Genomic DNA, 14969 nt, shown 5'->3' with positions numbered 1-14969 from the left:
TGTTCTCGCGGTTCCTTCCTTGGATCCCGCCTTTGTTTTTGTTCCAATGCCTCCTTTTTCAAGCTCCAAGAGAAAGCCTCTCGGGGACTTTGTGACCTCACCCAATTTCCAACATTCCAGACTCAGTCATTTCCCCCTTTCTTCTCAGACTTTAAATCACTGTTCTCTCCTGGTGTTCATCACAACTATGAGACCAGAGAAAACGGTGACGCTGTAAAAGCTTATCAAAAACAAATTCTGCTCTTTAAAAAAAAGCATTTTCCAAAACAGCTTCCAGGAATGAAAAGCGGGGTTAAATTTTGCATGGATTGCAAGAGTAGGCGGCTAACAACGCGTAAAATCTTACACAGAAGCAGGGAAACTCAAAACTAAGAGATGGTCCCTGCAAGCCAGCCCCTCCTGCGACCCCCTCCCCTGCTCTGCGGCAGGAACTCCGACTCCGGTGGCTGGAGCTCTGCTGCAGTGGCACTACCCACGCATACTCAACTAACAGACTCAGACCACGCCAGCCATGCCACGAGGTGTGTTTTATTTTCATTAATCATACAAATAATTTTCTATAATATCCCAGGGCAAACCGGAGAATTTGGCAGTCCGATTGGAGGGCCCCTTCAGAGACCCACAGGCCGGTGGCATCGGCACGGAGTGCCCGGGTTCACAGTGCAGCTTGTCGCGCGTGTCCATCTTGCAGGTGGCTCTTCCTCCACATCACGACTAGGGTCTCCAAGATGATGGGGGTGGAGAATACTCCAGGTTCTTAGGAAATTTCACTTCGCTTGCTTCTCCTGCTCAATGGCTGTGGAGGGCAGGAAGCGGGCACTGGGGGATGGGAACCTCTTGCAACCCGCCAACCGAGGCGCTTAGAAACCTGGGCTGGGCGAGGCACCCACGAGGTCTGGGGATTAAGAAAGAGGCTTGGGGTTGGGGACAGGCGCCTTGTGCAACAGAAAGGGGGGCTGGGGCTGCCCGACGGGAGGCATCGGCCGGATGGGGTGCGGGGCTCGGTTTAGGGGAAGGGCGGGGTGGGGACTGGGCTGGGAGCTCGAGGACCCGGAGGCGGGGGCGGACTCACTCTCTTTGGTCGGCAGGGTGTTCTTCTCCTGCGTCTCCGTCTTCTTCAGCTTGGCCTTATCGAAGCTGGCGATTTCCCCCATGTCCGGCTTGTCTGCCATTTTCTTAAAACAAACCTAGCGGGCAAACCAAGGCAGTTGGCCCGGAGCCGGGGCCAGCGGCCCCCTCCGCGCTCCCCGCCGCCGCCCCTCGACGTGGCACTCCGGCCGGGGCGTTCCCGGCAGCCCGGAGGCCAAGGATCTGGGCGCGTCCCGCACCCATTCCACAGCCCCAGGGCGTGGCCGGCCGGCCCGGGCGTCCCGTCGGGGAAGGGCCGCTCCGACCCCACCCGGATGGGGCCTCCGCCCCAGCGCGCCGCTCACCGAAAGTTCCGCTCCAAGCCCGCGGTTCCGGTGCTCTGACTCGCGTCGCTGCAGCAAGAGACAAAAGAGCGGCGCCCGCCCCTCGCCTTATATATGCCGCGCCCCGCCCCGCCCCCTCGCCCGCCGCAGCGGGGGCGGCACCGGCGGCTGGGGTGGGGGCGGGGCCAGGGCGGGGCCAGGGCGGGCGACTAGCTTTCCCGCCGTGCCCTCCGGCTGGCTGCCCGCCGGGCTGGGCGCGGCACTTCGCGCGCGGGGCCCCTGCGCCCAGTGCCCCCAGCTCTCCGAGTGCCCAGCGTGGAGGGTGCAGGCGCGGCCGGGGTGGGCGCCAGGCCCTCAGTTTTCTAGGGTGCTGCACGCCCCTCTCCGGAAGTCTGCTCCTCACCCGCAGGAGGGGCGTGGAGGGCCCGCGGGGGAGGGGTGTATGGTTGGGTGTGGGTGTGGGTGTGTAGCTTGTCGTTGTGAGTGTGGGTGTTCTGGCGTGCTCGCGCGCTTTGCAGCCGTCCCCGCTCGCAGGAGACACCCCACCCCTGGGCAGCCCCCACGTCTTTGGCCTTTGGCACACCAGAAACCCCCCCACTCCCTTTTCCTCTCCTCGGGGAGGTGAACCCCTGCGGGGTCTCACACTAAAAGCATCCGAGCCAAGGGTCCTAGAGATGAAAAGACGGGGCGGGGGTGAGGGTTCCAGATAGGTTTCCACTGCTCCTTGCTCAGGTTGGGGGCCGGTTGTCTCCCTTCCCTGAGCTGGGCAGCTGCTGCAGGACCCGTGGCTGGTGCTCCCTTAGATGTTTGAATCAAGCATGGTCTGAAAGGCGGTGGTGACAGCAGGCAGTCCCCAGGGCCTTGCGGTGTTCTTTCTCTCACAGGGCTCCTGGGGATGCTGTGTCCCCAGGTTCCATTTTCCTCCTTGAGTTAACCTTGAAGATGTCCCTAGAAAGGTTCTTGTTTCCCTTTTTAACCCATTATGGGAGTGGTATACTGCAACTATTCAAATCTTTCTTAGAAAAGTTGTATCTTCACCCTGTGGAACATCTTTAGTTCCACAAATGAACAACCCAGGAGGTGAAGCTGGTCATTGTTTTATTTGTCCTGAAGTTTCCAAATGTCAAGGAGTATTACCAAGCACTTTTGAAGTGGCATTTGATGGAAACATCCTAAGTTCTGTTCCCTCCCTTCCTGATTTTAACCGCTTTCTTTCACATTCCCTCAGTGCGTTTGGAACAGAAGGAAATAAATTTGGGCTTATGAATTTGATATACCAAACTCCTTGTGTGACCTTGGGCAAGTCTTTTTTTGTACCTCTTCATATGTAAAAGAGTTTTGGCATAAAACTTAAATGAGATAAAGAGCAGGCATCAAGTAGAAGCTTAACATGGCAGCCCCATGAGAATGTCACACACACTTCATTAGTGTATCAGCCAACTATTGCCACAGTATGCTGTGTAACAAACTATCACAAAACTCAGTAGCTTAAAGCAGTAATCACTTATTCTCACTCCCTCGTCTGCAGGCAGGAGCTGCTGGGTTGAGCTAGCCAGGCTCACTGGATCTAGGTCTGCTCCACAGCTGTCTCATGCTCTGGACCAGGATCTAGCTGGAGCTTGTTCTTCTCAAGGTGATAGGAAAACAGCAAGACGGCTGTTGCATAAGAGAGTGCAGAAGTGTTGAATTGTGTGTAAAAGCATGTCATGTCACTTCTTGTCTGTTAACATCCCATAGGCCAAACCCACCATCAATAGAATGGAGAAGTATTATATTCCACCCATGGTGGGAGAGGGAGGTGAATGAACATTTCTTAAATAAAAATCCAACTTCACAGTCAGGCAAACAACCATAACAAACAACCTCCAAAGGAGGTTTATTCTCCATTTACGCAGCAACGTTTTATGCTGTTTCTGTTCAGGCAGCTTTCCTCCATGTAGTGACTCATGCACCCAGGCCCCTTCTCTCTCATCACTCTGCCCTCCTGTAGGTCCTGGATTTTTACTCCATCTAGCCAGTGGATGGGAAAAGAGAAGACAGAGGACTGCACTAGAGTTTTTATGGACAAGGTTGGAAGTAGTCTCCATGAGTTCTGCCCTCATCTCTTTGGCCTGACTCAGTCACATGATCTCACCTAACTGCAAGGGAGGCTGGGAAATGTAGTCAAGCTGTGCGCCCAGGAGTAAGAGCAGGGGTGGAGGGTCTTGGAGCTGTCTCTGCCATGCATGATTGAAGGATCTGCCAAACTTGAGCATGAAAATATCCAGACATTCAGAGACGTCGACTCTTTGGAGGGTCTCAATGGCACTGGATTCCTCTACAGATGCAATGCCAAGTGTTATTTAGGTATTACCTTCCTGGGTCCCACCTATGGCCTGTGAAGTTGTCTTAATTTGGACCCTTGGTGAAGTCCAATTCCAACTTCCTTTTATTTGGGAAACAAGGGAATCTATGTCTTCTCGATACAGTTGTAGAGACACATGTTTCAAATATATCAAGCCTGCCTGATTTCCAAACTAAGGAGCTCTAAGTAGACTTGCAGACATTCTTTATTCTCACTCAGTGCACTTCTGTGGCGCATCTCTAAGGAAGCAGGGATCCTCTCAGGCATTTGTTGCTTAAGAACAACGCTCAAATCTATTAGTCTCATTCAATCCTACGGGTGGCGGTTTTAAAAGTCAGCACATTCTTTGACACTTGTCCCACTAATTCCTGAGTATAGACTGTCCTTCGTGACTTTCTTCTAGTGAATAAAATGTGGCAGAAATTATGCTTTTCGATTTATGAGCCATGCAGCTCTGCCTGACTCTCTCTCTGGGTGCCTCCACACTGAGGAAACCAAGCACCTCTAAGGAAAGGCCACCTCTAAGGAAAGGCCACTTACAGGCATTCCAACCACAAGCCTCAGCTGAGGTCTGAGCCAGCATCAACCACTAAGCATGCAAGCACATGAGGTAATGCTGAGTAGAGCAGACACAGGCTATCTCGGGCCAAATTCCAGATTCATGAGCAAAATAAATGTTGCAGTTTTTGTAAGTCACTAAGTCTTGGGAATTTTTGTTACATAGCAACACAACTCATTTTCCCATGAGATAGAAAAATCATAACTTAAGGGTGCCAGGGTCTTAGGTCTCATTTGGGGATTTTTCCCTAAATATCTTCTATAATACTCACACACATACTTTTCAACAGAGGTGTATCAAATGCCCACGGGGCATCTGGCAGTATTCTGGATGTGGAAGATAGAAAGATGATGAGACTCTTAGTGACAAGTCTAGTGTAGTAACTGAATGACTCTGAGTCAGTCAACAAGCTCATGCTTGTGCCCTGTGTTTCCTTATGTCTTGGGGCGTCATTTGTCTGACAGCATATCAGCCTGCTGCTCGGAACGGATTGTGTACTGTTCACAGATGGCGTAGAGAAAGGAGAACCACTCAACTCCAATTACATTCCCATCTTCATTGAGAAGGATGCACGGGAAATCGAAGAGCTAATAAGAGGGACCAAAGGGAGTCTTGATGACTGTCAATCTGGTGGGCCGGGGGTGGGGAGCCTTTGGAGATTTGCCATGGGACTCCAGCCCTCAGACCTGGCCAATTTGACGACTTTTTTTAGGGACTTGAATGGGGATGTGGATAGAATGCTGACTATATTAGGAAGGATGCAACACTGTAAATGCCAAAGCAAAGTGGATCCAGTGGAGAAATGGACAAAATATGATGAAATGAACCTGACAGGGACAGATACAGAGCCTTCTCTGCTGACCGTTAACCCTGCAAGTACAGGGAGACGTCACAGGATTAACTCTCAAGTGGCAGTGAGGTTTCTGGCTGTATGAATAAGCAGAAAGAGTTCAGTCCAGATTTCCTTGGAATGTTAGGAAGACATTTACTTCTGCTTTGTTTACTCCTTGATGAAATGCTCATGTGAGATGTTCTTCTTAGTCTAGATATTCACATTGTGTACCTTCTCATTTCATTAAGAAAGCTGCTTGAGCATCCTCTCCTCAGAGAACCCTCCTTGACCACCCCTAACATTCTCTAAAGTTTTACCCTGTTTCGTTTTTCTTTTTAGAATCTGATGAAAGAAATTTGTACATATTGAGGTACGGGGAAGTCATTCTGGTTTACACATGCGTTAACTTGAATTTTATGCCAATTAGAACAGCCTATTTGTGGCCTATCAAATGTACATTGTACATCTGTTTTAATTATTGAAGAACAGGGCGCATTGACCAGAAGTAAAGAATGCCCATGTTAAAAATAAAGATTAAATGCTTCCCCTCCTGGGACGCCAATGCTAGTACGTCTTCAATGAAATGACTCCCTTCCCAGGTGCCAAGGCCATACTGACTCACTGGGTATGTTCTGATCTATTTTTTTTTTTTTGAAATCTTGAAGGACTGTATCCCTGACTTGTTTAATGTTCTTTGCTCTGAGAAGATATAAAACTGTGCTGAAAACTATGCTTCTCTGGAGTAGTTCCTCAGAGTTAACTGAGAGGCTGTCTTCTGGGCTATAGTCCTCAGTTTGACTCAGATAAAACTCTTTTCTATTCCTATTATAGATTGTTTGTTGATTATTTCATCAACAAATCTATCTCTACCAAACATGTTATAAATTCGTTTCTTTGTTTATTGTCTATCTCCCACACTAGGAAATGGGAGACCTCATTTGTCTCATTTACCACTGCATCACCAACGCTAAATGCAATGCCTGATATATAATAAGTGCTCAATCAATATTCTTTGAACAAATGCATAAAATTCTTAACCAAAATGGAATAAGCTACTCTGGGGGAGGTGATGAGTTCCCTGTCACTGGAGGCATTCAATGAGGAGTGGATAGCCAGGTATGTGGACTGTGATAGAGATGATTCAGACCTTGGGCTTCAGTAGGTTCACAAGTGAGCAAAACTGCTTCTCCCTAGATGACCTCCCGGGTCCTTCTTGTGCTGTTATTCCAGTTGTGAAACAGCCTCCTTTTGGTTGTCAGCTTTGCCAGCCTGAAAATAGCTGTGTGACTCTCACACCAAGGAGGTATGGGAAGGAAAGAAATCAAGATGTGACGTCTCTGTTTTCCATACCATTCAAACACCGTTTCTCTTTGTAGGTCATGGAGTTTAAGGACTCCCCAAGATAAAATGGTGAAGAAAGTAAAGTGGGCCTTTGAGGTTCAGCCTCAGTAATGACTGTTCTGCTCTGGAGATGTGTGGATGAACCCCTAAATCAAGCTTGGCAGTTGCTGAGGTTGCCCAAGTGGCTAACAGTCGCAGTACAGTCTGCGTGAGGATATTATTGTTTCAGTTTTCACCTCTGGTGTTAGAGTAACAGTAATGAGGGCAACTAATATTTTTGTGCAGTTGTTGTGTTCCAGGCCCTGAGAGAAGAACTTTATGTATTATCTCACTTAAACTTCACCGAAACACTGTGAAATGGCACTATTTTGATCAACTCTGCTTTACAGGGTAGGCTCTGAGGCATCGTCAAGGTCACACAGCAGGTAAAGTGGCATGGCTGGAACTTGAATCCACGTCTGATTCCAAATCCTGAGCTCTCAACCATGGCACCACCCTCACCTGGACCTTGCAGCAGGGTTTGTAACCTGCAACTTGGATCCAGATGGTTTATTTATTTTGTTTGGCCACATTAAACTCAACAAAAAACTTCAGGCAATACTCAAACATCGGAAGATTTCCAAGTTGAAGATCTAGCAACCCTGGGTCTATATTTTCTCATGGCAGCGCCATGATTAGCAGCTGCCCCCTTGAAATGGGGTATGTCAACTTTACTGGATTCTCCAATACTCCCTAATGTCTTTGCAGCATGGAGACCGGTGTCAATTGCCATGTATTATACATGTATGGGTGTTTTACTTATAATAGGTAAATATTTCTTGTTCCCAGGTCTCTATCTGTAGACATCCGCCTTCAAGATGGCCCCTAATGGTCCTGCCTCTTGTTCTCACTCTTGTGTCCAGCCCTCCTCTTTTTTTTTTTTTTTTTTTGCGGTACGCGGGCCTCTCACTGCTGTGGCCTCTCCTGTTGCGGAGCACAGGCTCCGGACGCGCAGGCTCAGCGACCATGGCTCAAGGGCCCAGCCGCTCCGTGGCATGTGGGATCTTCCTGGACCGGGGCACGAACCCGCGTCCCCTGCATTGGCAGGCAGATTCTTAACCACTGCGCCAACAAGGAAGCCCCCAACCCTCCTCTATTGTACAAGGGTTTGTCTGTGTGACCAATGGCATATGGTAGAGGAGATAGTATGCCATTTCTGAGATTAAGTTATAAAAGATGAATTTCTATTTGGTGCCTGACTTTCTCTCTCTTTCTCTTGTATCTCTCCTTCTAGGAGAAGCTAGCTGCCATGTTGGGAACAGTCCTAAGGAGATGCCCGCATGGTGAGTTTCTGGTCAGCACTCAGTGAGGAGCTGAGGATTGTCAGCTAGTGAGCTTGGCAGTCGATCCTCTGGCCGCACTTGAGTCTTCAGAAGGCTGCAGCTGTGACGGACAACTCTACTGCAACCTCCTGGGAGGCCCTGAGCTAGAACCATCCAGCTCAGCCATTCCCGGAAACCGTGATATGATAAACGCTGTTTTATGTTGCTAAGATTTGGAGTAATTTGTTTCTTGGCAATAGAAAAACTAATTCACTATCAAAAGTGGGAGAACACGTAGATCAAAAGTGCCACGTAGTTAAAAAACATTAAGAAAGGGCATATGTGTCTGTGGAAGTAAAGAATATTTATATCGTTATGAGACCTGCCACTGTAAGAACTATGACTGATATACGGGAAAAAGAGAGGTGATGACAATCTGGTGAACCAGACCCGTCTCGCGTCTTCATACCATCCGCCTGGCCCCTCCGAGGTCTCTGAGTCTTCCAAGCTTGCTATAAAGCAGTGGTTTTCAAACTGGTTTTGACCTTGATGACTGCCCTCCCGTCTCCCAAGAAGTACATGTCACACGGTGACCCAGGACTCACATGAGCACACACAGATGAAACAAATGTTTCACCAGAACTGATACTCTTACTGTGAGTGATGCCCTCTTTCTCTGTTTATTCCTTTTCGTTGAAAAAATCTTTTTATTTTGAAATAATTATAGACTCACAGAAAGTTGCAAAGACAGTACACTGAAGTCCTCTGTGTACTTGATGGCAACATCTTACACAACTGTAATCCTGTATCAAACCCAGCAAACTGACATGGGTGCAATTTATAGACCTTTTCCAGATTTCACCAATTATATGCACTGTGTGTATGTGTGTGGGTGTGTGTAGTTCTGTGCAATTTTATCACGTGTATAGATTTGTACAACCACCACAGTCCAGATACAGACCTATTCTAACACCGTAAAGGGAATCTCTGGTGCTACTTACTCTTATAATCTCATCTACCAGCACACCACCCCCACTTATAACCCCTGGCAACCGCTGATCTGTTCTCCATCTGCAAAATTTTGTCTTTTGGGGTTGGCTTTTTCCACTCATCGTGATGACCCATGCAAGCTGTTGAGTGTACCAGTGGTTTGTTCATTTTTATGTCTTGAGTGCTGTTCCCTGATATGAATGTACCACCTATTGAAGGTCATTTTGACTGTTTCCTGTTTTTAGCTATTAAAAATAACGCTGCTATGAACACTTGTGTACATTTTTTTGGTATGTGTGGATATAAATTTTCATTTCTCTGGGATAAATGTCCCAGAGAGTGATTGCTAGGTCATGTGGTAAGTATATGCTTAGTTTTATAGGAGACTTCCAAACAACTTTTCAGAGTGGCTGTACCATTTTACAGTCCCACTACCAATATATAAGAGATCCAGTTTTTCAGAATCCTCACCAGTATTTGGTATTGTCACTATTTTTAATTTTAGCTCTTCTAATAGACATGGAGTTATATCTCCTCAGGATTTTAATTTGCATTTCCCTCCTGGCTAGTGGGGTTGAACTATCCCTTTCCATTTTATCATTTCATTAAAATTACTAGTTGTGACCTGCCAATTTGATTTTATCACCCACTAATTCATCATGGCCAGCAGTTCAAACACTGCTGAAGTGGGATTATTCAGTCAGTGGCTTAGCATCTATTATTCAGAAATCATCCCTTTAACTTCCAAATTCTCCTTTCACTTCCACAACACATGTTTCTGCAATTTTATGTGTAACCCGGATATCCTCTGGGGTCTCATGAAGACATCCTATTTGGTGCTTTCCCATGGTTTCTCTGAATTTTCAGGAATATTCTGCTCTTATGGTTACTTCTGGTCTCTCTGAATTTTTGGTCCCCACTGATGCATATCCAAATAGGGACAGCCCTTGGCCTTGATTTCCTTCTTCGAAGCAACTATGACTGTAAGGCTGGTGTGTGCAGCATTCCTTTTACCAAAGTTTTGTGGGTTAAGGGGAGGGGAAAAATCTATGTTTTTTATGACACATCCTTGATCCTAAAAGCCCACTGGGTGCCCTGGGCGATCCCGCACTCTGCGCTTTTCCTAGGTAGCCCCAAATTCCCACTTTCTCACTATCTCCTCGTTTCCATTTTCTGATTCCCTCCTTCTCCTCTCCGTTCTTCCCTTTGAGAAATACCAGCTCCCTCTTTCTCTCCAGCAGAACAGTGTACTTGTGCTCTGCTACTTTGGTTTTTGTTGAAAGGAGATTTCTGGGCCTTTCTCTGTACCCCAAGCAACTGATGGAGATATTCCTCTGAAGCTGGTTCCCTTCCTCAGTGGACTTTTAGTGTTAGCTGTTAAGATAATACTACTTGTGTCTTTTGACAGGATAGCCTGTTTTCTGTGTTTTCCTTTCATTTAAATGTTAAAGAATTTTTTTTTTTCCCGAATGAATATCATTCCCTGTCCTGCTTGTATATATCTCAATGGAAAGCCCCGAGGTCCTGGATTTTGCCCGCCCCTCATCTGTATGTGAAACCTGCTCTCTGCACCAGTACTTGCCAATGTGCTTCAGTCCTTTATTTTCATTTTTCTTTTTTCTTTTTTTTTTTTTTTTTTGCAGTACGCGGGCCTCTCACTGTTGTGGCCTCTCCCATTGCGGAGCACAGGCTCCGGACGCGCAGGCTCAGCGGCCATGGCTCACCGGCCTAGCCGCTCCACGGCATGTGGGATCTTCCCAGACCGGGACACGAACCCGTGTCCCCTGCATCGGCAGGCGGACTCTCAACCACTGCGCCACCAGGGAAGCCCCAGTCCTTTATTTTCTACTCCAGTTGACTCAGTCTGCTGGGGCTGCTGTAACAAAATACTATAGACTGAGTGGCTTATAGACAGCATAAATTTATCTCTCACTGTTCTGGAGGCTGGGAAGTCCAAGGTCAAGGCGCTAGCAGGTTCGATGTCTGGTCAGGACGTGCATCCTGTTTCATCGACAGCCGTCTTCTCACTGTCCTCACATAGCAGAAGGGGCGAGGCGGCTCTGCAGGGTCTCTTTTATAAGGGCACTAATTCCATTCATGAGGACTCTACTCTCATGACCTAATCACCTCCCAAAGTCCTCACCTCCTAACAGCAACGCCTTGGGGGTTAGGATTCCAGCATATGAGTTTTGGAGGGACACAAACATTCAGTCTATAGCACCAGTGCTCTTAATTGATAAAATTCTTTGAAAAGTCATTCCAATACAAGATGCATCCACTTAAAAACAAATGAGGTTGTTCCTAAGGTTGTGAAATTTCAACCTCGGTGGCATGGTATTAGCCAGTGAAGAGGCAGGGGGCATACCTGGGATTAGGAAATGAAGAATAAAAGGACTATAGAAAAAATGAGGACATAGATTCTTTTTTTTTTTAAATCGATGTATAGTTGATTTACAGTGTTGTGTTAATTGGGACATGAATTCTTACTTCTTCATTTACTCCAGCAAGATTTTTCTGAGTACCTATGCTATGTCCTGTGAGTGACACAGAGATGAATAAGGTGTGGTCCTTGTCCTCGGGGGTCATAGAGTCCAGTGGAGGACACAGACCTGAAAAATCAACCTAAAATATCGGCTAAATGAAATAAGGGCAACGAGAGAGGAAAGACCACAGGCATCATGGAACAGGTATGAGCCTCCCTGTTGGGCTCTGTCAGATTTCCTAGAACCCATGAAAAATACACGCCTGCTGTTTTAAGCCACTAAGCTTTTGGGTTGGATTTGTTACGGAGTAACTGGGACATACAGTGAAAAATCTCTCTCCCACCTCCAAGCCCCAGATCTCCCATTTCCTTCCCTGGAAGCCATTACTATTGTCAGTTTCTTGTGGAGATAAAAGCATATATGTACACATACATATTCTTTTATTTATTTTCACAACGGATAGTATATTACTACACTCTCTGCACTTTACTTTTTTCCCTTACTCTATCTTAGAGATTGTATCATACCAGTGCAAATACTGACCATTTAATCCTGAGAGTGAAATTTACATACAACTTCTATGTGTTTATCAATGTTCTAAGCACTTTACACATATTGACTCTGAGTCCTATGAGCAAAGTACTAGTAATTCCCCATTTACAGATGAAGAAACTGAGGCACAGGGAGGTTAAATAAATCAAGGTCACACATCTAGTAAGTGCTAGAGCCAGGATCTGAACCCTAGCCATTTGTTTCCAAGTCCACTATTTTTAATTTTTCTTATTAAAGGCTGTATAAGATTCTATTATATGGATGAAGCATACAGTAATTAATACACATTGATTTACATTTATATTGTTTCAGCGGTTTGCTACTGCAAACTACTATCCCTAACGTTTACAGATCCCAGGGCAAGAGTATAAATGGAGACTCACATACCAAGTGTCTAAATATTTAAGTTATAAAGCAAACTAACATACTGTTAAATAAAATATATTTTACCCTCCTGCATAACAGATTCAATTTCATCATGTAATTTAAAAAATGTGACAAGTGATGGTTTTTGTATGAGTGAAAGTGGGCAAAATATCACAGATAATTGAATTTGATAAGTCTTATGCAGGTCTGGGTGTTCTATTGATGGTCTGGGAATGTTTAAAAGAAGAATACAATTAAGACATACTAATAAAAACGTTTCTAATAAATTATTAGAAATTTATTCCACCAATTTTTTCCTGTTCTCACTTAAGCATAATTAGTGACTGTGTGGTTAACAAGGTTTTTACATAACTTGTGTTCTATAGATGGTAATGACCTAAACAAAAATTAAAATATAACTGTATTCAAAGTGTACAAAATTTAAACATATAGGTGATTTCCATTATTCAGGGTAGTTTTGTACTATAAAGTCGCCACCAATGCTGAATTAGTGAATATTAAACCCTTGCTCCAAGAAATAGAGTTGGGTTCCTGTAAGCCTATGGTCAGATCATTTTCATCAGCTGATCAACACATAAACTTTTTTCGTGTGTGTTTCAGTTGAAAGACACCTTATTTAGTATATATTGTTGATTCATTCACATTGAATGCACACAACCAACAGCATAAAATGCCTGGACAAAACTTATGTAAAAAGTGCATTTTTCTCTGTAAGGAACATCACAGCTTTCTTACACTCAGGAACAGTAGTGCTGCACTTCAGCACTCTGGTCTGGCCATTTTAAACAGTGAAATCACCAACAAAAATGAGAAAAACAAGGTACTAAATAGACTGGAAAAAGGACACATTTATAGTATAAGAGCGGAAATAAGAAGGCAGAGTGTTACCTTGTTTGGCTTCCGCTGGGAAGGTGTGTGTCGGGGGCTCAAATACTCCAGCACTCTGTGCATGTCTTCATATGACTACAAAATTGCTGTGAGCTTGATTTGGGGGTTAAAAATAAATTTTAGCAAGTAGGTAATTCTCAACTATGGTATCCATGAATAACGAGGATTCACTTTATTTTCATCAAAAAATGTGAATGCAATTAGGTAAAAAACAGAAAAATTAAATTTCATATATATATATATATATTTTTTCTCTTCTTTTTTTTTGCAGTACACGGGCCTCTCACTGTTGTGGCCTCTCCCGTTGCAGAGCACAGGCTCTGGACGCGCAGGCTCAGCGGCCATGGCTCACGGGCCCAGCCACTCCGCGACATATGGGATCTTCCCAGACCGGGGCACGAACCCGTGTCCCCTGCATTGGCAGGCAGACTCCCAACCACTGCGCCACCTCATATATGTTTTAAACAAGATATTTTCTTCTAAAATAGTAACATTATCTAGTATTCGAAGGCAAAATACAAATAATTTTTAATAAATTTCAAAATTATAAATCAACATTTAAAAAATAAAAGTTAATTAAAATTTTTGTAGGTGTAATTGAATTCAATGAATAATTTTATAAAAACTAAACTATTTGTAGTTCTGGCAATTCAGCATCCATCTCATGGCCAATGGAAAGAACCTGTATTTTGCTTCATAAGTGTAATGTCCAGACCTACACGTACACAAATTAAAGAATAATATGAGCTGTTTACTATTGCAAAATATTCCTTAGCTGCATATGCAACTATTGGGAATACTGTGTTAATCTGTGAGCAATTCCTGCAGCTGCAGGAATTCCTGTGCTAATTTTTGGAGGCACAGACTGGAACAGGAAAAGAAGCATGAAAATGGGCACTTGGTACTCCTGGGAATCATCATTAAGCAAGAATCTATGAGAGAAAAAGTTTGAGCGACAGAAGAGCTTGGGTAAGTGTCTCTATCACTCCAATCATCCCCAAACACAGAAGCACATCATTTTTGGTGCTGTCAGCAGCACAGCCCACAAAGCTCCCTGACACTGAGGTGCGGTCACCCTTTGCTTCCGGGACACAGAGCAGAGGAAGCCTGTGCTCAGAGTTTGCATGGTGTTTGTGTGCGGAGGGAAGTCCTTTAAAGTGCCAGCTCCCCTTGCCTGGGTCTGCTGCAAGGGGCCACCACAAACAATGATGCAAATGAATTAAAGCAAACAAAACCTGGGCAAGCGTCTGTGTAGGATAAATTCTCTCTGCTTTTTGAATCATTTTTGTAGTAGTCACCAATTTTCATTCATTTCTAACTTCTTTTTAATTTGCATAATTTCTAGAAAAATGCCCCCTTCTGCATACTGTATTTTTTTATCCTCCTCCTTAAAGAATATGTGAAATTTCTATTTTCTTTTTAGTTAATTTGCTCATTTGAAAATTCATATTCTTTTTCTGTCTCTTTTATGCAATGTGTTACTCTCTGGCTTGGAGCCAAATTTCTAAGCTTCCTCCCAATGAAGCCTTATGAAAAGCCAATTACAAGCTTTACTGGGAAAGGAGTAATAACTTATAACAGGCAAGTAGAAAAAAGGTTTTTCTGTACCTCCAGAAAGGAATGTGGTAAATGTGTGCTGTCAGGCAAACCCCTCTTTTCTGATAAAGGTGTAGATATATTTATGAAGCACCTCAGACAGCACCTCAGGACTCAGGGGACCTGGGTCCAAGTGCTGGTACCATTACATCCTAGCCCTGGGCCCTTGGACGGTCACTTCATTCTCTGAGCTTCAATTTCCTCAACTAAAAAAATGAAGATAGTAATTGAGCTCTCACGATCAACGACCTGAAAGAATTTTGTAGGTGAGAAGTATTATGTGT

The 14969-nt window shown here is 45.0% G+C and overlaps 1 protein-coding gene across 2 annotated transcripts; it reads right to left on the bottom strand.

Annotated features, from left to right (window-relative positions):
* Positions 1–512: 512 nt before the first annotated feature.
* Positions 513–1507, bottom strand: TMSB10 (thymosin beta 10). Of its 2 annotated transcripts, none has more exons than XM_079720767.1 (3): positions 1434–1507; positions 1073–1187; positions 513–796 (listed from the first exon to the last, which is right to left on the bottom strand). In XM_079720767.1, exons 2-3 carry the CDS (start codon positions 1170–1172, stop codon positions 768–770), a joined length of 129 nt encoding a protein of 42 aa, XP_079576893.1. In that variant the 5' UTR covers positions 1173–1187; positions 1434–1507; the 3' UTR covers positions 513–767. The 2 variants fall into 2 exon arrangements, with proteins under 2 accessions (XP_079576893.1, XP_079576892.1); XM_079720766.1 differs by having other exon boundaries at positions 756–895.
* Between the last annotated feature and the right edge of the window lie 13462 nt (positions 1508–14969).

The sequence above is a fragment of the Hyperoodon ampullatus genome (genome assembly GCF_949752795.1).
Source record: "Hyperoodon ampullatus genome assembly, chromosome: 15".
Lineage (NCBI taxonomy): Eukaryota > Metazoa > Chordata > Mammalia > Artiodactyla > Ziphiidae > Hyperoodon > Hyperoodon ampullatus.
This window is presented reverse-complemented; position numbering and strand designations above follow the sequence as displayed.

Bases quoted from the DNA above. Each gene is read 5' to 3' on its own strand.
- TMSB10 (XM_079720766.1), bottom strand. From the start codon at position 1,172: ATGGCAGACAAGCCGGACATGGGGGAAATCGCCAGCTTCGATAAGGCC. The intron at 896-1,072 runs GTGAGTCCGCCC...CTTAATCCCCAG, and splicing joins CACCCTGCCGACCAAAGAGA to ACCTCGTGGGTGCCTCGCCC.